General features: G+C 40.0%; 1 protein-coding gene across 3 annotated transcripts in view; it reads right to left on the bottom strand.

The window, feature by feature from the left end:
* Positions 1 to 25,537, bottom strand: part of furina (furin (paired basic amino acid cleaving enzyme) a) — an 81,960-nt gene that overhangs the window by 23,283 nt on the left and 33,140 nt on the right. For all 3 annotated transcript variants that reach the window (XM_022205933.2, XM_022205936.2, XM_022205934.2), the window contains exons 3-6: positions 17,566 to 17,664; positions 9,293 to 9,388; positions 6,396 to 6,524; positions 6,066 to 6,142 (exon numbers count right to left, since the gene is read on the bottom strand). In XM_022205933.2, the coding sequence (XP_022061625.1) occupies positions 6,066 to 6,142; positions 6,396 to 6,524; positions 9,293 to 9,388; positions 17,566 to 17,664 (401 nt within the window). The remainder of the gene's footprint in view (positions 1 to 6,065; positions 6,143 to 6,395; positions 6,525 to 9,292; positions 9,389 to 17,565; positions 17,665 to 25,537) is intronic.

Genomic DNA, 25,537 nt, shown 5'->3' with positions numbered 1-25,537 from the left:
CTATGAAATCATGTGCTCCATTCTGCACAGTGGTCAAGCTGCAGACTGAGACAAAAAAACTCAAGGATACATGTTCTTGGCGCTGAGTCCTTTAAACAAATATGAACTCTCATTTATAGCAAAGAAAAACAAAACAGTCCATGAGCAGAGACTACTGTGCATTATCTATGGCCTTGTAGCACAGTAACCTTGGTGTGCCTTCAGCTTAAATAAATTGAAGTGAAAAGAGAAATGAGGTGACACACAGAGAACACACATGGCAAGACGCTGTGAATTAGATTTACCATTTTCACAATGTGCCTTTCATTAAGCCTGAATCTCTGCGTTAAGATTTAGCTCCAGGCAGCGCAGTGTAGAAACCCAAAAATCTGCGACTGAGTGGCTGATGATCACATTCCAGTCAGGTGAATTCCCCTCGCCTGATAGATGGATACACACTCTTAATGTCCTTCAAACCATTAATGCTTTCCAAACCGTGGCACAATCCAGGGGAGATGGCACCGTGATATGGAAGGCTGAATCCAGGGCAACATTAGTAAACAACCTAAACAAGAGATGTTCAATACTGAAAGAATTATCAAGGCCAGCGGGCTTCCATTAAGGCATTCTGGGTAACGAGCCAAACCAAAAAAAAAACAAATAATCAAACACCATATCAGCACTGAAAATCCACTGATGAAAAGGACAACATCCAATAATTTTTAGTCTGATGGTAGGGTGCCAAAAGTGCATTTACTAGGTATGAATGAGTATTAAATAAATTCTAATCACACAGATAATGATACCCAAAGTGCACTTTAGACTGTTCACAAGAGAGCTTAGAGGTCACAAAAGCCGTAGCCCAACTCATTTGATACTGTTAATTCAAATCATTACTAATACTTCAGGTTTCATTAAAGAATCGGGTTTAATGACAGAAGGTCAGAGTGTTGTAACTCAGTTGTGAGTCCCCAGAGTTCTCTTTCAACACCATGATGAGTTGAGAGGGCAAAGGTTAACTTCAGAGCCACAGTCAGCTCCAGCACTGCGTTTCTAATGTGAAGCAGGACGTCAGTTAGATGAGAGACAGAGGCCTGGCTACAGCGTGCTAAGAGGAAACTGACTGCTGGATAATAAAAACACATTCACAGACGCAAAAGTAAACTCACACACAAATGTCATCTGGAGGATTTTCCACAGAACTTTTATCACAATATTCCTGGAAGTGCTAGTCTGTTGACTTTGGAGCCATACGTCCTGCAGCATCCGTGTTTGTGATGCGGTTGCTGATAAGGAGCAGCTCAGGTGTCTGAGATGAGATACCGGGCATGTACAGTCTCATCCCTCCTGTGTTCACCTGAGATTTTTCCAAATCTCCCTCTGATGCATTCATTACAGTCACTTACATGGAAGAGTGATTCACAGGATGCAAATGTAGTTACAGAGGTGAAGCCCTTGGTTTGTGAACCTGATTATGCAAGAGCTACTTGCATAATCAGGTTCTGGGAGTGATTTTCCTGGGAGTGATATATTGGATAAAATAAAATATCCTTTAACAGCTTCCACTCATAGTTAAGGTCAGTAAGAATGTGAACAAGGGTGCATCTGAGGGTCAAACACTTTTCGCAAAGTCTGGTTGTGAAAGCAGCTGGCTCCCTGTGTAAACACGACTGACAAGGATGGCTGGAACGGCATTTTTCAAGTGTTATCAACCAATCAACAACCTTTGTACCATAAAATTACTTTAAAGGCCAAATCTTACAAGACTGAATAATGGTTTTCATATAAATAAAAGATTTTATAATATAGCAAATAATTTACAGCCCAAACCCCAAAATGCAGAATATCTTCTTCGAAACTAAGATTCTGTGAGTCTGTTAACAAGATGATCAGTCATGAGGATTAGCCTCAGGGGGCCACCAGTCCTCTGACAATGAGAGCAAGACGAGACTGAAGGAATGAATGCTGGCTTGCTGACTGCCCTCATTTCTACAGTTTTGAGGCCCTGACAAGTCTGATATCACATGAAACATAACCAAGATTGAACCAGAGTCTTGGGGGTTTAGAAAGGAGGGTAAAAAGGTGACAGCGCAGTAGATCGTCAAATGAAGTCCTAGAATAAAACTGCTCCGACACAAAGTCTTGTCTGTCGCTCCGAGTACAGCATTGGTAATCAGCTGTTAACAAGTTGCAGGGATTCATTATCACTGCAGTAATATATGCCGGATCCTTTGACACAATGACAGACTATCAGTTACAAAACAAAATAGTTTTGAATCTCAACTAGGCCCACTTCGTAAAAACATTCATGATCTATATTATAACGCTACAAATCTAATATTTACTGAGTGTTCGACAACTATCGAAACCAACTAAAAACTGCTTGACAGAAAACTTCAAGTATTTTTCAGAGCTTGTTTTGTTTTTCTTCATATTGCAATACATTTTGCTTTTGTTAGACATAATTAGGTTACTTTTGTAGAAAGCCCTTTCAAAGATTGTTCTAAAGATTTATACATACATATGCAAATGTACGGATTAGGGAAGTTGATAATCGTATGGAAATAAAACAGCCATGTAAAAGAGCTGGCAAATTATCGCATGTGTCATCACATCAACTGTTTCCCTCATACACTCGTGTCTAGACGTGCAGCACTTCAGGGCAATTAATGTCCCACCAGTCAAATTTAGATGAGTTTCCAGCAGACCTAAACAACTCTCAGTGAAGCAACAGTCAATTAGTGTGGGTGCCTCCCACATTACAAATATTTCGCAGAGTGTCTGACCGGAGGGTACATACCTGCACTGCTTACTGCATCAGATTTCATCTTAAAATGACAGCATTGAAAGCATGAAAACACATGCACTTTCTTCTTAAAACCCTCTCATGTCTTCACTTGTCATTCACAGCAGAATCCTGATTGAAGATTCACTTATTTTCCAAAAAAAAGAAAAGAATCTTCTTCTCAGAAACTTCAACACATCTTTTGAATCTGATACCTGGTGCAATAACCCATGATTCTTGCTTAATGCAGTAATGGTGATAATAGGAAATTACAGTGAACAAAGAGCAATTTGAGCAAAGTCTTGTTCCGATTACAGCAAGAAAGAGCCCCATGGCAGACTCTAGGCACAGAGACTAACTCAGGTTACAGCAACTACAGTTGGCTGCAGGCCCGAGGCCAAAAACATGATCAGTATTCTTACCCACAGCAGGCAGAACCATCATCATTGTGCAAAACCTTAAGTGCCTCTCTGGAGATTCGCTAAAGAGACATGCTATTGTCATGCAGATGTATCCAAACTGTGTGTGGAAATGGAGCAGAGATAGGAAAACCATTCCCCCAAACTTATGCTGAAGAAACAGAACATTAGGAAAAAGAAAATGGTACATAAGCATTTTTTTTGTCTTATTATATAAAGATCTGCCTCAGACGCAGCAGGTTTTCTTGTGCTGCATAAACATAAAAATCCCCCAGGGTCCAATGCCTACATGTGATAGGCAATACTTTACAAGCTCTAAATCTACAGTTAATGATACATACAAATTAGTAACAAACTACAAAATAAGACAAAGAGCAAAAAACACGCTTTAGTACTAAATAGTGCAAGTTCTGCATAACTTCCATAAAAAGTTCGACCAAGCATTCCTGTATAGTTAATTAGGTTTACTACTGCAATGTTATATTTTGAAATATTTATTTACTTAATCAACATGGCATTGATCATTTTTATACCCAAAGTCTTTTTCCTCTCCCGTATTCTGGCACACACCATCATTCGTTCATTTATTTTCTTTCTCTTATCTTGCATTAGCTTAATTACTTTACCAAAAAAAATAAAAAATCACTGAGGTTCTCGAGGCTGTGGATAGTGACATTTGCTGTTCATTAGTCTCTGGGCTGCACTGAACCACAAAGGTAAATCTGAACAACTGTTTTGCTCTGCTCTTAGGTCTGTTAATGGTTCTGTCAGTTTACTAATGAGCTGGCCTACAGGACAAAAGGTCCAGTGATGTTTACAGAGCTCAGTAAAGAGCGGAATATGAAGTAAGTGTCTAGAGAGAGATTAATGTAAGGTCGGCTAAAGTATTAATCAGCTTGCTGTTTGCAGTACTGTTAAATAGCCCTTTTATTCATTGCTGTGTATTGAATATTTCTAAATTCAATCTGTAGCTGGTCCGTGCTCCTACTCTACTGGTAAACAATTTTATCTTGTTTGGTAAATTTTGCATATTTATTGCACCTGGTGGATAGAGTGATTGTGACTATCGTAGGTCAAATTAGGATATCAAGCCCTGCACTAAATCAGGAGGAAATGAACATCGTATTTCTGCAGAGGACGGTGCCAGTTTAGCCTGGTTTAATCCAGAAAATGCACATTTGGAAAGCATCCTGATACGAGTCAGAGAAAACCCTGGAAAGAGAAACATCTAGATCGCATGCTGTTTTAGATAAACATGCGGGTGAACGGTCCACACTGCGGCCCGTATGCGGGGAAAGAAAGACAGCTTTATGGAGGTGAACAGAGTTGGGCTTTTTCTGCAGGGAACAGACACTTACAGTCTAACACAACCTTACGCAGTTTCATGCCCGCCCACAGGTTGTTTACACATGCATCTGCACTAGCCCCACTGCAAAGCAATGGAAACAGACAAACACACACACACACACACATACACACACAGACACACACAGACACACAAATATTCTCCCTCTCAATAGGTCCAGCCACAAAAAGACACAGAAAGCTGGGTGGCAAGAGATAAGGGCTGAGGTGAGCGAGGGTTGGAAAGAGGTGCAGCCAAAACGAAGGAAACATCAATAGTTAAGTGTCTTAGCTGGGCTCGGGGCCACTATGAGCTGCTAGAAGAGCTTAAGCATGCCTTGGCATAGATTTTGGATGTGTGGAGCAGCACCGGAGGGATGTTCTCCCACATTCTTCCACAAGAAATTCCACCATTTCGGGTTTTGTTGATGGTGGTGAAAACATTCCCTGGCAGTGGCTCACAAGACCAAAAAAATACACTCAACTGGACTGAATTAGACAGCAACAGCATATTGTTTGCACTGTTTCCAAAACTTTTACTGATGACTGTGTGTGTGTGTGTGGTTTTGCCCCAGCCAAGTAAACTCTATTTTTAGCACGAATACAATTACAGAGCTCCTACAATCAACCTCCACTCTATATGTCTGACAAAGCCTTTAAGGCGTTGATGCAGCATTTGCATAGTTACAGTATGCTTGGGCTATTCTTTAACTCTCACTGTATCCCTCTGGCCTCAACAGTCACGGTGCCCACCCCAGGCCTCTGTCTCGGATAGGGATGTTTGATTTTCATCCATCCCTAACTATAATCCTCTCTGCCTATTACCAGTAATCATGGTGAGCCTCAAGTTAAAAAAGCCTCTCAGGCCAGTGGCCCACAAACGGCAGATTACAGCAAATCAGAAATTGAATTCAGACAGTAGGCAGGCACTGAGAATGAAGAGAGACAAGCAGGGCCACTCCAGAGCCAAGAGATTTGCCATTTCATTAATGCTGATGAACTTAATTCAATCAATTCTCTGCAAGACATCACTGTGGTGGTAAACAACTCCTAATGCCATCTGCAGATGCCACTGCAATAAAGCTGTTTTCTTCACACACCACCTTAATCCCAGTGTAGATTTACTCTATTTACCCAGGCCACCGAAATGTCCTGGAGGCACCTGTGTGTTTAAGAGGCCAAATCAAACCAATAAAGTGTGCGGTGTGAGTGTGATAGGGGCTGGAACCATAGGAGGAAGTAACTTTCCATTCTGGAAAGTAAAAATGGCAGAAAGTCAGGCATCCTGAGCACAACAGCCCCAACAGGCTATGGCCTTTAACTGAATTTGTTCTCATAATTAGTGCCCGCAGACTTAACAATAGATGGGAAACAGCTGTAGGTCTGCTCACATGTCATTAATCAGCTCCCAGACAGCAAGAGGGACAAATTAATGAAGCTGTGGAGTTTTGTCCTGAGATGACCTCCACACACAGTCAGCATTTAGCGAAACAGGAGAGAGGAGCGGAAATGTAATTGCTATCAGTGTAGACTTGTACCTGTTGTCATTAAGCTGCGTGTATCGTGGCTGAGGATCTGGGTCGCCGTCATTCACATCATAACTGGCATCCGGGTCCTTTAAAGAGACATAAGCTATTAGCTTGGTTTATTGTTATTATCTATTCAATAGATAAACGAGTTAAATGCTAAATCTTTAAAATGGAATTCATCTGCACAGAAATGATTCCTAAAATGTTGTTGTATTTCGGCAGAAAAAGACATTCTTTTCAATTTAAAATCTGCTCTATCTGTGCTGCTCAACTGTGGCTGCAACACCAGAGTTTCTCCACAGAAAACAATGTTTCAGCTCATTTAGGATTTATACTCACGTAGTTCTGCATCAGGTCAGGATGGTTCTTCTCTATCCCGTCATCCAGGATGGACACCACCACACCTTTACCTGTGTAGCCCAACTGCCATGCAGCTTTGGCATTCAAGTCCCGGTGGTTATTGTTGTACTGAGGAAAGAGATCACAAATAAATTACATGGAATTTAATTATCTGAGAAACATCTGTGTGGTGCTAAGAAGGCGGTGTTAACAAAATCTGATGTACGTTTTTTTTCTTTTAAAAGACTGATAAAGACTAAAGTTTTGATGAGCTTATCCTTGAAAAATGTGTTCTTAATGGAATTTGAGTCATTCTCTTATAGTGAAAACCTTCCAAGTGAAGAGAAGACAGTAATGCAAGGTTAATTAGAGCACTTCTTTTCTGAAAGCATCAGTACCAGGCTTGAATTTATTACATTTATTATTGATAACAAGCAAAGCAATGATGGAGTGGATGGTGGCACCCAGTAATCATCATTCTGTATGCTATTTGATGGGCTTTTGACATTCAACTTGACCTTTGGTCAAAAGCGATGTTTGACTTTCAACTAGTTCAAAGCTCCTCTTATCAAAGTGTATCGCTAAAACAGAACGTGTCTGATGGACCTTTAACTGCATTTTCCTCTCAGATTTCAGGCCCTGGTGGGTAGGGCTGTACGGTTAATCAAATATCATGATTTTGGCTTCCCACAATTAAATGAACATGATTGACTTCAACATTGACTTTTAAAATGTGAGCTCCACTCATAGAAGAAACAGCACACAGAAATCACTGGTGTCAACTTGGATAAATCTGACATTTGAAGGCCTTATTGCACTCTTTTCATACACATTTTTGGTGACACCTGTCTGAACTGTTATGCTGCAGTAACCGAGTGGGGAGACTAAGTTGCTTCTAACACAGTCTGCATGTGAGGTGTTTAGGGAACATGAGTAACTCGTAGTGCCTATGGATGTGCCTATATCCAGCATTCAGGGTTCAACGGTATTTATATTTTCCCTCTAGAAGTTGCACCTCATTTTAAGTCATATTTTAAAGCAAATATTTGTTCGGTATTAGGAACGCAGCATTACATGGAAATGAAAACAGTTCTCTGTTTAATTGGAGGGGAAAGTACAAAAATTGACTCAAAAATTGCTACATAATCATGACAATAATGACGATTATACCTTTTGTCATAATCGCGCAGGTCTATTTGTAAGTGTAATCTATCAGAATGGATTGGATTTGTTCTTTGACCTTTAAACGTCACTGACACTTAAACCACTGAGAAGTAAATCAATTAAAGCTAAAAGTTGAGATCTGCAATGCTGATGAAGATTGCGAAAGGCCTTTTGTGGCTAACGCAGTGAGTGAATAATAAATCTGAGAGGCATGTCCAAGGTCTCATTTTGAATATTGCTCATCGAGTCAGTCCTTTTCCTTCTTCCTTAATGTCAGCATTCCCGTGCTGCAGATCTCTGCGGGACTTGCCCATGATTTATCAAAGAAGAAAAGATCTGTCTCATCATTTAGATAAATATCAGGAAAATATTAAATATTCATTGTAACAGCAGATGCTGACTATTAGCATCTGTCCATCAAGGATACCCTGCCAACAGACCCACCCACACTCTCCTCTGGCCAGTCAGGTTCAGATTTAATGAGGTTCAGACCCATTTAGTGCAGAGAAAGGCGAGACGCACATTATTGCTACGTGACAAACTTCGCTATATCTCTGCTATGTCTAATTTAAAAACGCACAAATGTATTTCAATGACGAGAGCAACTTTTTTTTTGCAGCAAGTCAGCAAGGCTGGTGCAAGCTGCTAATTCAAAAACAACTTAAATGCAGAGACAGTATTCTCCAGAAGAGTATACCACAGCATTAGTTGGAAGTTTATATCAGACAATTAGCTGAACAAAAGAAGACATTTACTTTAAGCTCTGGGAAATTATGATGGGCATTTTTAACTATTTTTGGACATTCAAAGATGGAAATGATTAATTAATCAATCAAATAATTGGCAAATGAAGGACAATGATTAGCTGCACTCCCAAAAAATACTGAATGTGCTATTAAATGTTACATACATATCCGTACGTGCCACAGACATATGCTGCTATCAGATTCAGTTTGTGTAAGTGGTGTGAGCTCAGCAGCATCTATTACATTTAGCAACACTGATCCAACCAGACAAAAAGCTTTTACTCTGTCAAGGTGCCACTAACTACTCCGACACCAGGGAATAGAATCTGTTAAAGCACAGGCATTTTGAACTAGTGGTGATGCAAGTCTCTTTTGCGTCACCATGAATCTTCTTCCGCCTGAAGCAACCTCGCAGTAATTGAAGGAAGAGTGAAGCCGAACAGAAAATCTCAGGAGTTGTTACTGCTGCTTTTAACAGGCCAATATATCAGTGACATTCCTCAAGTCAAATGTGAAAATCAATCAAGTAAAAATAAGAGCATTCGGAGATGAATCACTTCGGTCTTTTTCTCACTTTCTCTCTCTCTCTGTGCTCTCTCTTTGTGTTGCTATGCAGTTTATGGACTCAAGCAAACCATCAATTTCTTAAAGCACGCCATTCAGAATTCAAAGGTGCTCCCTGTATATAAGTACAGCATTGTTAAAGCCGAATACTACAGATACAGTCACTCAGACTTGAGCTCCTTGTTCTGCAAACAGCAGAATGGCAACAGCATTCCTCACAAAGATGGTATATTGGATTCATACAGGCTTGTCTTTCGACTCAGAGGAAACATCACAGCCTCAAATTTAATTACGGGTATTGACTTTGAGCGAATAAAAAGCTCTACAAGACTGCGGCAGTGAATTACGTCCCTCAGACACACACAAAACACTCACAAAGCTTTTTGTTCAGTGTAGCTTCTGTTCAGAAGTGCTCATACTCACCAGGTACCACTGGTCTCTGAACTTGGGATCTAAAGGACCTGCGAAGACGTCCCTCTTTTTCCTCCGTTTCGCTACTTGTTGCTCTGCCCAAGTAACCTAAACAAAGAACGTAAAAACATGTAAAGACGTTAACAATGCACATAACGATGCAAAGAGAAACACTCAGGCCACAAAGACCACTGCTCACAAGGCTATAAAAAAGGACTGTACAAGAAATAATTATGCACTGGCCATGAGTGTCACCATGTCAAATGAATTAATAGAGATCCCAATTCTCAGCGGGATGACAGCAGACACAGTGAGATTAGAGGCACAGGGGCATCGTGGACTCCTCACTAATGAGACTCGCTGATGAATTCCACAGCAGCCTGAGACTAATTAAAATTTCTGGTTGGTGTAAAATGGAATGCACCAGGATTTATTACACTTATGGGCACACCTAAACATGTAGGCAAACTAACAGTATACAAACAGGGGTGCAATTTCAGCACACAGCAAACAACACAACAGTAACCTAGTCTGCAGCAGGCTTTCATCGTGTGGGGGGGGCTCCTGCAGAAAGTGTTGACAGAAGCAGAATGCATACAGTGAAAATAAGCCTGCTTCTTACTCTCTCTGCAGAATTGTGCCTGCTGTACAGCAAAACGCCTGGGTAGACGAGAACAGGGAAAAAAATATGTGAGAGAAGGGAGACAGAAAACCGCCTGCTGCAAGGACGGAGCACCTGATGTGAAGGACAACTAAATCACAGCGCACCTCAGTCTCCGCCTCTACAGATCACTAGAGACACAAGAGTAAAAGAGGAAAGAAGTAATGAAGGTCACATTAACTGCTATATTGAAGCAATGCCAGTTCAACATGACAAAAAAACCCACCATAATTGTATAACTTAACTTCAAAGAGCTGAGACGTTTGTGAGCGTTTTCAATCAATCTAACGGGGGTGAGATGCTTATACCAGGATTTACCCGATTCTTCCTGAGAACCGTGTGACGGCCCACTGTGGCAGTTTACACATCAAATTGGATGACTGCTTTTTCACACTGAACACGTTCCTGTAGGGAGTCGTACAACTGAGGGCCTTGACACATAAAGTCAAAGATTTGCTGCTGTCAAAGGCAGACAAATACAGTGCCAAAAGATTTCTGTTAAAAGTTCCAAACTTTACATTCAACTGCCAACTAGCTGCGAACATTGATGTGCACGCCGTGGTTGGGTGAGAGGCAATAACTAGAAAGTTATCTATATTTGTCACCAAAACATCATTGCAGAGATGAACAAAGCAAAAACCACTTTCACACCATAGTGAATCTGACAGATGTTTTAGTGTACACGCTCGGAAAAAACATTAAGAAGATGTCCAGTGTTTCCCCTCCTATATGACCGATGAGGCAGCCCGCCTCGCTGGTATAGGCCACCGCCTCATTACAATTTTGCAGACATTGCCGCCTCACTGGTCCGCGCCAAAAAAAATAAAAAAAAGTAATGCTAAATATTAGAAAGCACTGACACATAAGTCCGGTATATTCGCCGCTGAAATCAACAAGCCAGAATGGCAGCCTTTTCTCGCCGTGGGTGAAGACAGCAAGGCACATCCCCGTTGGTCGGTAACGCTCAGTTCTCGAATGACATCCCGCGAGATCGTGTTTCAAATGTCAGTCGTTCCGATTGGCAAACGTTCCTAGCGTCAACAAGCATGGCGGACAAGAAGCGGCAGCGCTCCATCGGTTCCTTTTTCGGGGCTAAAAGCAGGTGTGTATCACAGACATATGTCAAATTAAGTATCAAAACTATCGCATGTCATCAAAATAAAGTGAGCAACGCAGTGTAGGCATCGATCTCGCTTCCTTTACTGAGTTTGCTTACTGTTTTGTTGTCCGCGGCGATACGAATTGACAGTGACTGCAAAAATGGCTCCCGTTAAAACATTTAGGCACGACAAAACCCGTTCTCACAAACGAGACAAATGATTTCAACGGAATATAAAGTTCCTAGTTTCTTTTGATAAAATGATTTATAGAGTGCCCGAAATTATATCATTCAATGGCAAAACAAATTCGGTGTTCAAATTCTAGTTCTGTGTTTAAAAAGGTAACAGTTTTGAAAACAGAACTAACTCCTTCAGAAAACCAGTTGTTAACCCAGAGCTGAAGTTTTCTTTCACATTTTTAAGTAAAATGAAGGTCATGACATAACCTTTTTATTATAAATAAAAATGAAGTGGGAATTTGGTACCTAACATGTAGTTGTTTTTAGAAAAAAAGTAAAAGTCACCACTTGATTCCAGATTCAAGTCCTTTGTCGTCTTTTTCAAATTTGTAATAAGAACTGATGTGGCATTTTGGAATGGCTTGTGGAAATCTGACCAGAATATAATAGACTGGACGAGTTGACATGTTTTGATCGCAAGGACAAGTGGGTTTATATTTTTAGAAAAGAAACATGAAAATTTTATTTAATTCAGTTTTTGGAAATGGCTACAAATACAACAAAATGTGCTCCAAATTGTGCCAGAATGCCCCATTTTGCATCTTGATTTTCAAAATTTTTTCGGGGGGCATGCCCCCGGACCCCCCTAGTTGCTTCACGCCTGCAGCGCTCGCCGATGTAAGGGCCTTTGGCCCTTGCCTACACCCCACCACTTCACAGCCATTTCAACCCAGGGGAAACACTGGATGTCAAATAGCGACTGGCATTAGAAACTTTATGTTGGTGTCGTCAGTCTCGTGACGTTTACTTTCAGCTGAAGAGAGGAAATCTTATCTATAACATACTGGCAAATAAATAACTGTATTCTACTGAGTCTGCAATATATTCTGATAAATTCTCCTGCAGAAAACAATATGAAAATATATTAAGGTGGTACATCATCTTGCAGTAAAATATCTTTAGCAGTGGTTATTCTGCAGATGATGATGTTTATTGTTTTTAACTATATGATTTGCATCTCAAGTCGTATGCAGAAATGAGGTCCTGATAAAAAATAAATAAATCATTCACCATAGCTTCCTGTAGCATTGAATCAAAGGATATTAAATTTGAGATGATTCATACGAGCTGCTAAGATTTCATTCTCTTCAATGAATCAATAAACGCACATAACTTCATTTTCAGGAGAGCCTCACATCTCTCGAGTCTATGCGACATCACTGCTACATCTAAACAGATTGAGGAAGACTAGAAGGCTGACAGGACAGTTTACAGACAGAGAGGCATCAGGCTTTAATATTGGCTTTGTGTTTGAATAAATGCTCATTACTGACTATAAAAAGTCTCATCTGTATGCAGTGAATAAGAAAAGCTTTTTTCTTTGACGTCATCATGCCATGTGTGTAAATTCCCCTTTCCTGTTTCCTGTCAGTTTATCAATCACACCGTAAATCTTGGTTTCTCACATACATAGGGTAGGTGTTTGTGACATAACACTTCAGATCAAACATGCAAAGATTCTGAAGAAAACGCACGCAATATCTGGTAATTGGGGCAAAGACAGGAAGTCAGTGTACAAGGCAACAGATTACTCACTGCGCCAATGTAGCTTGTGTAGTCTGCACTGTATCAGATCAGCTCCTTAAGCCGTCTTATTATCTCTACAGAACACGGTGTAAGTTCTTTGGTGCTATCACACACTAAACACAAAACCAGAAGAACACTGTAATCTTGTATGTGGCTTTCCTGACAGTGTGACAGCTTTTGTTCACACATTATCAGGAAAAGTTGCAGTGATGCCACGATGTCTAACAGGACTGCTCATGAGAGTCGGAGAGAGAAACATGCAACATTTAAAACTGGAAGAGCAGTTACAGATTATAGTATGAGCTTTTTTGTTCCTTTCACATAATGGTAAAAGAAATTCTTAATGGTGATATCTTTATCTAGAACACTTCAGTACTAATTAAAGTTGCCTGCTCAATCAGACAAATAAGAAGATTGGCTTCAGCACGGCAGCCAGTTTCCACTCCTTCAGCAGCACGCATGTCAGTGACACCACCTATTTCCCAACAATTTGTGCAGCCAGTCATCTTACTGTCACACACAGTTCTTTGAAATGTCCATCAAAACCCAGCAAAGATGTGATTTTCCACTAATTAATGTATTAGACAGGACTGCTCAAGTCCTTGTCATGAGGAAATAACGGCACAGATTAGTGTGTTCATAAACTGTTCACGCAATGAGCTACAGGATAAAGAGTTACAGAAACACATCTGCCTTATGGCACCTTACATTATTTACCATTCATTTTATTTTTTATACAATATTCAAGGACTCTTCTGTAATTGAAAATCTTCACATTCAGAGTAAACAGCAACAAGAAACAATGTCCCATATTGAACAGATTTCCTACCTTAGAAAGAAATGTAACAACAAACATTTCCACTTTTATTTTGCAGTTTTCATGTGAAGAGTCTTTTTAAAGTCTTTAATAGTCTGTGACAGAATACAAAGTATCCCAGAAGTTGACAAACAGCATTTTCATTATAAAAGGGCTTTGAAAATGAAAAACGGCGTCTATCTCATACGCCCAGACCGATCCAATGCACAGCGAATATTCACAAACGCACTGCTTTGGCTCACGTTTAGGCAGAGTGTCCTGTCTGTCTAACAAATAGAATTCCCACTCCATCTATTTAGCCCACCCGCTGCTTTGTCCTTCTTCATTATACAAACATAGCTTCCTCCCTCTGAGGACTGAATGGAAGCCAGAAATAAAGCATCATTACCATAAAGGAATATACTACCAGTTCTAGCACGATCAGTAACCATGTCATTTATATTTCAGATTAAGCTTGTTCTAATGTTCGTTGCTACTATTCAGGCAACAGTGATGAAGATGGCTATAAAAGCCTCACGTACAGGTGAACAGATGATTGATCAGCTAAATTCAGCGTTTGTGGAGTCAACAATCGTTGTGCTGCATCTGCCTACCGTCTCAATTGTTCAACGAACCAAACAAAAACACGAAGCAAAGTAAACTGCACCCAAGGACAAACAAAAGCAACAGCAGAAACAGAAAACAGTAGAAGGCATGGAGGTAGCAGATAGACGCAAGCTTTAAATCTTCAATAGACCTCATTAATAGGGCTCTGTCGTCAGTCCATGAGATCTGGCAGAGGTCCAGAGGCTTTTGTAAGTAATTAGACACTCTTCAAAAAGAGTTTACTGAGCGTTTTGTTCAGGCTTCATCCCAACCAGTTTTAAAGCTCCAGACAGTCCTCTGGCAATTTAAAATTCCCCCTATTTAAAATATTTTTTGTACTATTTTCAGAACAACTATGTAGCTGAAGCAAATGAGAATCAAACTAGCAATAATCTGCTGATTTAAAGGCTTTGATCAGACTGCTAATTACAGCAGAGTTACAGAAAAATATTGATGATATTATCGGAAAAAACTAAGGGATTGGTTGAACTTGAAAGTTGCTGCAGAATTTTCAAAGCTTCCCTTAACTAAATAAACAAGTGAATAAAACAAAATTTGCTCAATTACTGACAAGCTGGCCTGACTCTCCTGGAACAGACAGGAGGACCTGAAACTGTAACGCTCCACTTTCTCTGAGGTGCTGTGGGAAAAAAGGAATTCAACAACAGGAAATGAAGCCGCCGTGTTAAAGGAAATCCCAAAGAGGAAAGTGGACCACTTCTAACATGTACCATACACAAACAAGCCCAGCAGCAGTTGTGCTATTCCCAGTGTGCACCTGTACTGTGCAGATGCACAGCATGACAGCATGGTCAGCGATACTTCAAGGCAGGTTTCAGTAACCTTTTTTCAGGCAACAAGTTAGTTTTCACACATATGTACAGGTATCTCGATATGTACTTATACCGATTTATATGGCAATTTACCTTAATTATTGCAACTGTCTTTGAATTTCTCTATTTACGCAAATGACTGGACACAATTTAAATGCAGACATCATTTTCCTGAGATGACAGGGACAGGAAGAAAATGTGGAGAAAAAAAAAGCTGAACACTTTGAAATATTTTCCTACAATTTACTGTCACTGATGGGCTAAGTCATTAGGAGGAGAGGCATACAGCAACAATCAACTCAGATACTCCCAAGAGTGAAGTCAAAGAACTCAAAGAGGATTCAGCCACAAAGTGGAGGAGCCTGAGTCAGTCTGCTGCGACCGTACTGGAGTCAACTGATCATTATTAGCAATATAAAGCCACAGTCATCTAAGATCTGTTTTCCATTGAAACTCACTGCGATCTGGGTACGCCGGCTGTCAAAAACACCCAGCTGCACCTGTTTAAATGTACTCCTGATGCTACAGTATTGTCAGCCAGGAGCCCATAGGAGGAGCCCAAATAAATAGCAACCAACAGTTCCAATTAGGGATCTTCACATTGACAGCAAATGTCAGGGGAAAGCTGCTCTGGGTTTTTATACAAGTGACACTGCTACACAGCTGCTTTGAAATATTCCTCACAAATTTAAGTTACAATTTAACTTATGATTTTTCTAAGGCTGCCTGAATACAGTTCAAACTCTACTGTCATAACAGCAATACAAAACCACTCCTCAGCCCCCAGTACACAAAAACTAAGGACATTACATAAAATCCTATAGGGAGACAGAGGGAACGCTGCTTAACAGTGTCATAGTTGAAAAGTTCGTCAACAAGAAAGCAGAAATTCACTTTTTTTATATTCTTTAGAACTGTTGTAAGTGGCAGAATAATGTATTAAAGCAAAATCTTAAGATGTAAAGTTTTCCACTAAATAATAATTCTTAAATTTTATGAAAAACTAAATGGCAGATTGATAAAATCTGGAAAATTGCTGAGTCCCTGTAGTTACTGTGTTACTTTGCATTAAAGGGTTTACCTGCTATACTTTTTTTGTGCATTTTTGACTCTTATTTTACTCATCTAACATTTATAAATTGTTTATTTTCTCTATGTACTGTTTAAGGTGATTTTCTTCAATGCTGTAAGTTATTTAGCTATTTCAGTAGTTAAATATACTCACAATACACAAGTTCTATCAAAACAAACCTTTAGGGTTTATATGTTGTCAGGTCATTTTTTTACATAAGCAGTTTCACATTTTCACAGTTTCTCTGATAGAAGCTTGTTTAACAAAATACTATTGTGCGTCCTCTCTTTCAGCAGCACACTCCCTTGCATTCCCACAGCTCTGAATGTTAATTTCACACTATTCCCTTTGTCCTTCCCAGTGGGGTAGGACACAGACTCATTTTCACACTAACCTCAAACACTCTTGCGGAAAATACAGAAATGTGAATTTTAAAATTAGATTAGTCAAGGAGGAAGAAGTAGGTCCACGGAGGAGAGCATGCATCTGGGGAAGATCCACAGAGAAGCACCTTCGAACACTCAGGTGAAAGGAAAAGTAGCGACAGTGGATGTTGTGGCTCATCTGAAACAGCCATTAAAAACAGGTGACAAATGAAGTCTAAGGGTTTGGCTCTCTGCCCTGTTGCTGTGAGCTTATGTGCTCTCATTTGTTTCCACTTTGCCTCTCTTCCTGTGTGGGTTAGTTAGTGGCCTCACGGAGTGAAAATCTATGTCAAATCATCAATCAAACTAGAAAATGAAAGGAAAAGTTCTTCAGCACTGACTAAATATACTTTAAGGGATGACTTAATAAGATCAAACGAGATATTTTAATGATTACTACAGAAAAGCAAATGAGGGAACGGCTATAGTATTGAAAACATTGTAATGTAATATTGCATCTGCAAAAACTTTATCTGCTTGGAAAACTGCCTGCAGTTTGTCACATTTTTAGATTTACGGCACATAATAGACATAATGGAACAAATGCAATGTATATCTCTGTGGAAATGTTACAAACAGAACTCAGCAGAATTCACTGCTCTGATATTCACCAAAATGTTCAGCATGTTCCAAACACTCATTTTTTTTTTACCAAAGTATGTTAAAATGCCTCAGATTTAAGTACAGAAAATCCAGAAATCTCACATTATAACTTTGCACAGGATGATAAAAAGAGCATGCAAAAGCTTTAGAACTTGTTAAGAACACTTTCAGTTCACTGGGCCAAATACTGAATAAATACAAGCTCCTACCCATTAGTGCCTGATTAGCAAAAAACAAACAAAAACATCCACACCCCAACATCCATAGCTACCCTCATGGTGACACCACAAACACGTCTCATGAACAGGACTACAAAGAAAGCAACAGTCCCCACTTCTCACACATCTTCTCCCAGTAGCACATTGAAACATCAGTGACTCTCATGCCAACTCATGACTGTACCCCCTAACATAAACCTCTTACCTTGGGATCTCTTTGTAGACGAACTTGTGTCCCCCTGTGATCTGACAGCGATCTCTTCACCACTGTGCGATGCCGGAAGTGATAATAATCACCAAATACCTGGAAAGACATGTGAGAGAGAGATATGATCAGTTAACACACTAGGCCATTTAAATTGCTTTGCCTATCAGGTGGTAATATCTCTAAATATGATAACTTCAGTATCAGAAGTGTGAAGCTACTCAGGTCACACCTGTTGTACTTTGTCTGCCACAAACCCACAGCTTCTATGATAAACAGAGTGTTTACAGAAGAGCAATCAGTATGAAGGAGAGGGCATCAGGCAACTGCAGCCTCAAATAATGCATGTCGACATTCATTCATAAAATAAGACTGCAGTTACCTGACAGGAACACATAGACAATTTAACCATTATACCAGCTATTGAAACATGGCATCAATCCATTATTTATGTATATTCAGAAGAATTCATTTGCTTTACGTAGATTATTGTAAACTCTGTGATTTTTGTTTTCTCATACTTCTACTCTGGTGATATGCATTTACATTAAACCACCTTACATGTGCAACCTCTGCATGTTGTGTTGCCTAGTGAGACTAAAGGGCAACTAACCAGTAAACCCAGACGTGCTCCTGTTGCTTGTTTTTATAAAGTTGTTTCCATTTTGCACATAGTAAGCTTAGCTCACCCGCTAACAAAAACCCAAACCTAGCTCATGCTACGACATTCTTGACTTACATATTGTCCTCTGAGAAATCCTACACATGACCCATAATCCTCTGTGCTCAGTCAGTTAATACAGTATAATTGAGGTCATTAATACTGAGCAATGAAACCACTTAACTTGAGAGAAAATGTTGTCTGAGCGAATGAAGAACATTTTACATAGCAGAGCAGTTGTGCAGGGAAGACAACTTGATGGTGTGAATCTTTACAGGTGCTAAAACTATCACAGCTCATTAATAATTTAAATTAGTTATGAATAAAATGATCAAAAGTTGCGTGTGACATTGACAATGTGAAATTATTATTTTTTTTAGTAACAGAATATTCTCGATGATAGTTCCAAACAGACCAATTGTTTTCTAATCTGTGTTCTATTATCTGTGATACCCAAGCCAAGAAATATAATCATGCATTTTTTACATCTCAAACTGTAAGTTCCCAAAGGAACACAATCCATACGGTTTGCACTACTGCAACTGCATGGCTTCATTCTGTGACATAATTTAGAGCTCAATGGATCTGCATGTATAACTCATTCCCTCCGCTGAGAATCTATATCACTCAGAGTGAATACGGTCAGGAAAAGAATTGTTGAGAGGGTGGCGTCTCTTACGGCCAATTTAAAAGCCATACTCTGAACAGAACCTCTTTCTGGAGCAGGTTATCCACAGTATGCAGCATACATTACCATGGTGATCCAGCCAGGTTAAAAAACAGAGCCACCTTTGTGACCATGAAAACTCTGGCTTTACGCTCAACACACCTCAGAAAATCTAATTTCACGTCATTGTCCCCTCTTCTGGTTGTTGGGGTGTAAATTAATTATGCAACTGAAAAGAAATGTGTATATATCAACTGAGCAGATGTGACATGACTCCAATATGTTTTCATTTTTAACTAAATACTGTGTTAAGCAGCCAGCTAGCCAAATTTCAATGAAGGTACTGAGGTGCTGTTAACAGTTCCATATGCTCTGAATTGTTAATTAATGGTTTTTCTAAGGAGAGAATGGGGAAATGTGGTCAGACAGCCAGAAAATGAAATTACCAGTGTACACCGATTTAAGAAGTGCAGAGTGAAACATAATCACAAGCAGCAAAATAATGAGGACGTGGTGTAAAAAGGGAGAAAATATCATACACATTTTTTGCCATCAGACAGAGTGATGTAGAGCTGAGGTGCTGCAGTGTGCGCTATAGCATTCCTTCACTCTAGAAGAGGCACAGTTCAGTCCTCCAACCTCCTCTGCTCCCATTTATTCACAGTAAACAGGCCGATTCCAGCCAGGCTAACACAAAAAGCCCCCGCACACAAAGCCATTGGACAATAGAGAGGCAATAACCAAGAGGGAAGACACACTTTACAGTGATATTCAGCTCAGAGGTGGGACCAGCACCATGTGTGTGCATCTGTGTGTGTAAAAGCGCTAAAGAACAAGACCAAAGAAAAAAGTCAGGATACAAAAGGGGATAAAACACTGACATCCAAAGTCATTAGCTGAGCCGACTTTCCCTTTTCTGAATAAGAAAAGAATAAAAGCAGGTAGCGGATCCATTGTGTTTGTCCAGATAAGAGCCTGGGAGGCTGGACACTGATCAAAGACATGGGAGGAGAGCGGCAGGGTCCATTAAGCAACCCTAAATACCACCAACACCAGTGAAAAGATTATACTAAAAAGGAGCGCATTGTTGGTCAATTATTCCTTTCAGCCTGTGATTTTGGAGATAGCTTATCACTGTCAAAACAAAAATTGCAATTTGTTTTCTATTTTACATAATCATTTGTAGATATTACACATGAAGTGGATATTACAAAAGCAGCAACAAAGCAGTTAGCATATTTTAACCAAATGCAAAAAAAAAAAAAAGTCAGATTTTTGTGTGAGAAATTGTTGTGCCTAAAACTTCAAAATTATCCTGTCATTACATTTTAGAATTTGAAAGATAAACTTTAGGGCACACATGTGACAACTGGCAAAAACGAAGGCAACCAATGTGCAAACACAAGTCAAGACAGAGGAACAGCGGACTGGACAGAGATCAGTTCCAAGACAAAAACCTTTTCACGTATGCATGGACGTACACATGTACACGTACACGGACAAAGGTCAGCTGCTCTAAAACCAGCTCAACTGTTCCAAACATATGCACACACACACACATCCTCACTTCACTGAACAACATGAAGCCCATTCTGGTCCTGCTAAATGTTCGCCCTGCAGCTCAATCCTCGTCTGGTGATCAGCAACAACACTTAAAAGCTTATGCTTTCGACTACTTAATCTTAAGTCCACATTGTTTCTGTGGGGTTTAACTGCTTTCCGCAGTGGGAAAAAACATTTATGACAAAGACATTTAGATAGAAAAATAATGTGGAAGCAGATCTTCCAAGTGACCATTACTGATGCAATGAGGTGGGGACTGTTAAAGCCGGACAGGCTTAACCGGTGCTCACCGAGTGAGCTGTTACTGAAGTGAGGCATTAATCCATCAACCTTATTAAAATGCACGGTAACAGACAGTGGAAAATTACTGTCTGCTGGTTTGTTTGCGTGTTTGCTCCATTCCTGCCAGCCAAATTTACCTTGTGGGAAGGCACTTATCAAAAGGTCTGGTGTCTCATCTCTAGTGACTGTTGACACAATTATGTTTTACAAAGAGCCAAACAATGTCTGGAGACAAATTGGGAATGAGGTTTGGGGCTGCAATCAAGTGATAGGAAGCTGCTTTCCACACAGAGCCGCGAACATCAACAACGTCTGCGGATTTTGGAAATTCCACTTGAGGAGACCACGGCTGCAGTTGAACTACAGACATCAGCTATGACACGTTGCCTTACAGTTTGATGGCATTTAACTTCAGGGCATCACGATGTAGAGCGTTACCATATTTTGCCTGTGCATAAGTGGAGTTTAGATAAATTGAAAAAATGAGACTTACACAGGCACAAGTGTTACAGTCGCCTAAAATAGTTGGGAAACTTGTTCATGTAATGAGGCTGGAGTCTAATTACTCACTGCGGTGAATGGGTAGGACAGGGGCACAGTGGCAGCTGGACGTAACAAGCAGTTTCTCTTAAAACATGGCAGAGCAGACGGAGCTTCCCCCACATACACCTGAAAATGGATTTGCACAGCTGTCTGCCTTTCTTTCCAGACTGCACTTTGTCATTACATGTTCTCCCCTCATTGTGTTCTCCTTAAATCCTTTGTCTTGCTGCAATCGTTCCGTCTCTCTTTACTTATCAACCTCCAGTTTAGTTTGGCATCAATGTTATGCATGTACTTGATAAGAACAAGAGGTAAATCAACAGTTGTTACAGCTTGTTTATAATACTTTTTACTGAAGCATTCAAGGCCTATATTTCAGTCTTGAATTTGACTTTCATACATGTAGGAGATGTAGTGGCTTGTACACCGAAAACACATCTAGCACAGCTCAGGAAATACTACTAGATATATGAAGCCTTATAAGGAAAACTCCAGCTTATTTATCAACATGTTGTTTGCTCTCAACAAGCTACCGGCCCCATGCCTCCACAGTGTTTATACAGTAAATACAGATTATCATTCTTGGCACAGGCCACCGTGTACCTCGATTGTTCTGAAGAAGTTAGATTAGTTCATTTAATGGTGTTGACAAAAACAAGTGGATAAAACAGGATGGTGAAATATGGGACATTTGAGCAGAAAGGACAGGCACGCACAACCAATAACTTCAATAACTCCAAGGGATTCTGAACGAAGACATTGTGTTTAGAGTTTATCCACAGAGCCTCAGTTCAAGGTCTGATAACATGAAGTACACAGACTATTTTGTAACAGACTGTGGGTTACAGGGCCAAAAAGCCATGACTTACTCCTTTTTAGGGATTATTAACCTGTTGAAGTCTCTCCAGTCACGATACTTTTTATTACCCGAGACTGTGGGCTACTGCTTCAATGAAAGTAAATCTTTTGTTCAAAAAATAAGTCAAACACTCAATACCATATTGTGGAATTACAGCTGCATGTACATTCAATATCCTTGCTGAGCAAAAAAAAAAAATCTATCAGTTACTAGTGTGGGATCACAAAACATGGTTTAGATTGGATGAGGACTTTTGAGTCACAGATCAGATGAGAAAAAGAAACCCACAAAAGATAGATACTGCCATGACCGTCACGGACAACTGCTTTTAACAGGCTCAGGCCATTTGAACAAACAGCTGCTTTATATGTTGTCGCTGCAACTCTGCATGGATATATAGGGCAAACGTCCACCTCAGATGTATGCTTTCTGTGCTATTGGTTTGTCTGGGAGTCTGTAAGAAGGGCTAGTCAAAAACTACCAGGACAAATTCATGAAACTCAGTGGAAAGTTGGAGTATAACTTTCTTTAAAACTGTGAGACAGCCTTGGCCTCCAAGTACCCTTCGAGTCATTTTAAAAATATAACAGCAGCAGTAAAACTATATTTTAAACTATCATGGTTAAACTCTGCAACTAATGCGCGGCTCACATGCCAAATGGTGGGTGAGGATTCATGTGGTTCACAAGTCAACGACACCACTTTACAGAACTGTCAGTTTCTTGCCTCTTAGAGTGCTGAAAATTCCAGCTAAATAATGGAAATGTTCAGACTCGTATCCATCACACACAGTACCATCAGCCACATTCATTCTGCAGAGTGACAATGATCCCAAAACATAGAGGCAGTTAGGAGCTGTGTTCAGCAACGAGAAGAATGAAGAGCCCTGCAACAAGTGACATGGCACCAAGAGAGCCCCATGTCAACATCATGGAGACAGACAAACTCCATAGACGAACATCTACACGCCCAACAAGTGTACCAAGGAGAATGGTGGTCTTCAAAAGGCCAAATATGGTCACACCAAATATTGATTCAATTTAGTTTCATCCGTCTGCTGGCATTTGAATATTTTGATTCGTAGAACAGAAACAAACAAGCAGAAGTCAGGTGCCAGGTTGTTCAAGTTCAGGTCATGAAGCTCCACTGTTACGGTCATTAAAGTTTGGCAGCGGAGAAGTGTGTGTGTGTGTGTGTGTGTGTGTGTGTGTGTGTGTGTGTGTGTGTGTGTGTGTGTGTGTGTGTGTGTGTGTGTGTGTGTGAGAGAGAGAGAGAGAGAGAGAAGGCTTCGGCTGTCATATTTGATTAAATGTATGCTTCTTGTTTCTTGTGAGAGAAAGGGTGCCTGGAATCATTTCAGGAGAAGTTGTTGGTTGTTGGCAACACCAGCAATGCTTTAATGTTGACAGACATCACACTGCAGTATGATGCAATACTGGAAAACCTCATGAAATTTTTACCATTTGGTCATTTGTAAGCTCACAGCAAATGTCAATATACCCAGACTGAAACAAATACTAAATACACAATACTAAAGGCACAATCGAAGAAAATACTGATTGTTCTTATATTTATGGCAAGCCTCAGAAATCACAACGCACTAATAATGGAACTTACAAGCAGTGCAGAAACTATTAATATCTTACTTTCAAGTCATTACTGAAAACAAACCAATATTGGCTTCTTACATGATTCTTCCATCTTGGCTCTACGCATTAGTAAATGAGAAACACAGCAGCACATCCACTGCAGCACACCTCGACTTTATGGAGAGGATAAGCATGTGAAAAGTTTACAGTGTCATGGCAGAACTGCTGCAGGGCTGTTAGCTCACGGGTCGATGGGAGCTATCCTCAGATGACTAACTCTTCACAGCATCTTTATGGTGCTGCAAGACAAAAGTCAGAGGAGCACAAGACAACACACATATGCAATTGCGTAGGTCTAACGCCAAACGCCAAAGCTCCAGCTGTACAGAGTTCACACAGATTATCACAGAAAAGTCAATAAATGTAACAATAGGACATGCAATCGCTCTGCTCAACTGCGCTGTGTTATACAGAAAACAAGATTGTCAGTGTCCATGGACGCCAAGTCACGGCTACTTCCTCTTTAGCTATTTAGCTCCAAGTCTGAATCACTCAAAGGGCTCTCAAGCGTTTTCTCTCCACATTTATGTTTGACAACAGGAGAAAAAAATCTTGATGTAGTGAAGGGAAAGAATATGCTGAACCCCTGGCCTTTGATTCAATACTCTCAATGCCCCACCAGACAAGAACAGACTCAGTGTGTGAAATGGAAACTTTAGCCTCAGGATGGAGTCAACTGTCATGTCAAAGAATTAGTTCTTCCTTAGCAGAGCTACAATCAGCAGGAGCTGCAGTGAAAAAGGTTCTGACTGAGTCGTTCTGACCTCAGGATTTTGGAAAAACTTCCCTGCGAGCAGAGACGTGCTCATTTAGACAACAGGAGATTCTCTTGCAGTTTCTTCAAGGTAAAGGTTTGGTTGTTTATATACTGAGACTGCTTTTTTTGGATCTTTATTTTTTCAGCAACTTTCTTTCAATACAACACCTAAATGATAATTACAATTTTGATCATAGTGTGATACATTTTTAGACGAATGGTTTTCAGATGTTTTAATGAACAGTGGCTCTAAATCAGCTTAAACTAATTTACATGTTTTCAGCAAACATCTTCAAATTTATAGTCACTTGCTTTCCATCGAAGGAAGAAGAATCAACCCCTCTGCTGTGATATGTAAATTGTTGGAGGCCCATTAACACAAGCGACTTTGTAAAAGGGTATTTAGGTTTTAGCTGTCATGGATTAGGCTTTCAAAATCTGCTGGTTGTGATATTCACGGTATAAATTATGAAAACGAAGATAAACAAGTTGTCTGTGCACACAACAGAGCTTCTTGCACCCGGGAAGTAATCTGCTAAAGGTTTTAATGTGCAGCAGACAACAGCCTTCACTCGTAACAGAAAAGTTAAAGGCAATTGCAAAATTTATTGGACTTTATTCCTTTGAACCATTCGAAAGTACATCAGTGTTTGTACAACAACCCACCTTTCTGTGTGTGTTATTTTATTTATTTAATCCTGATTGCAGTGGTGGTAGCGCAGTATTATTCATTGGTCTTCCATTTTATTTTCATTAATATTTAAAACTCTGTAATTTATTTTTCAGTAAACACCTCCCAGGCTGCCGCAGTGCCTCTGCACACTTTGAAAACCACTGCACTAATCCAATACAATGTCCTTCAGCAGCAAATTCTTCAAGCATAACCTGTTCAGAAAGTGACAGATAATCTAACTCAAGTGGTCTTCAGGAGGGCACTGAGGCATTGAACCTTTCAAATGTTAATAATGGAGCAAATTTTCACCTCAGACCG

The sequence above is a fragment of the Acanthochromis polyacanthus genome, chromosome 2 (assembly GCF_021347895.1).
Source record: "Acanthochromis polyacanthus isolate Apoly-LR-REF ecotype Palm Island chromosome 2, KAUST_Apoly_ChrSc, whole genome shotgun sequence".
NCBI classification, from domain to species: Eukaryota; Metazoa; Chordata; class Actinopteri; family Pomacentridae; genus Acanthochromis; species Acanthochromis polyacanthus.
Note: the sequence above shows the minus strand (reverse complement) of the source record. Positions and strands in the feature narration are given on the sequence as shown.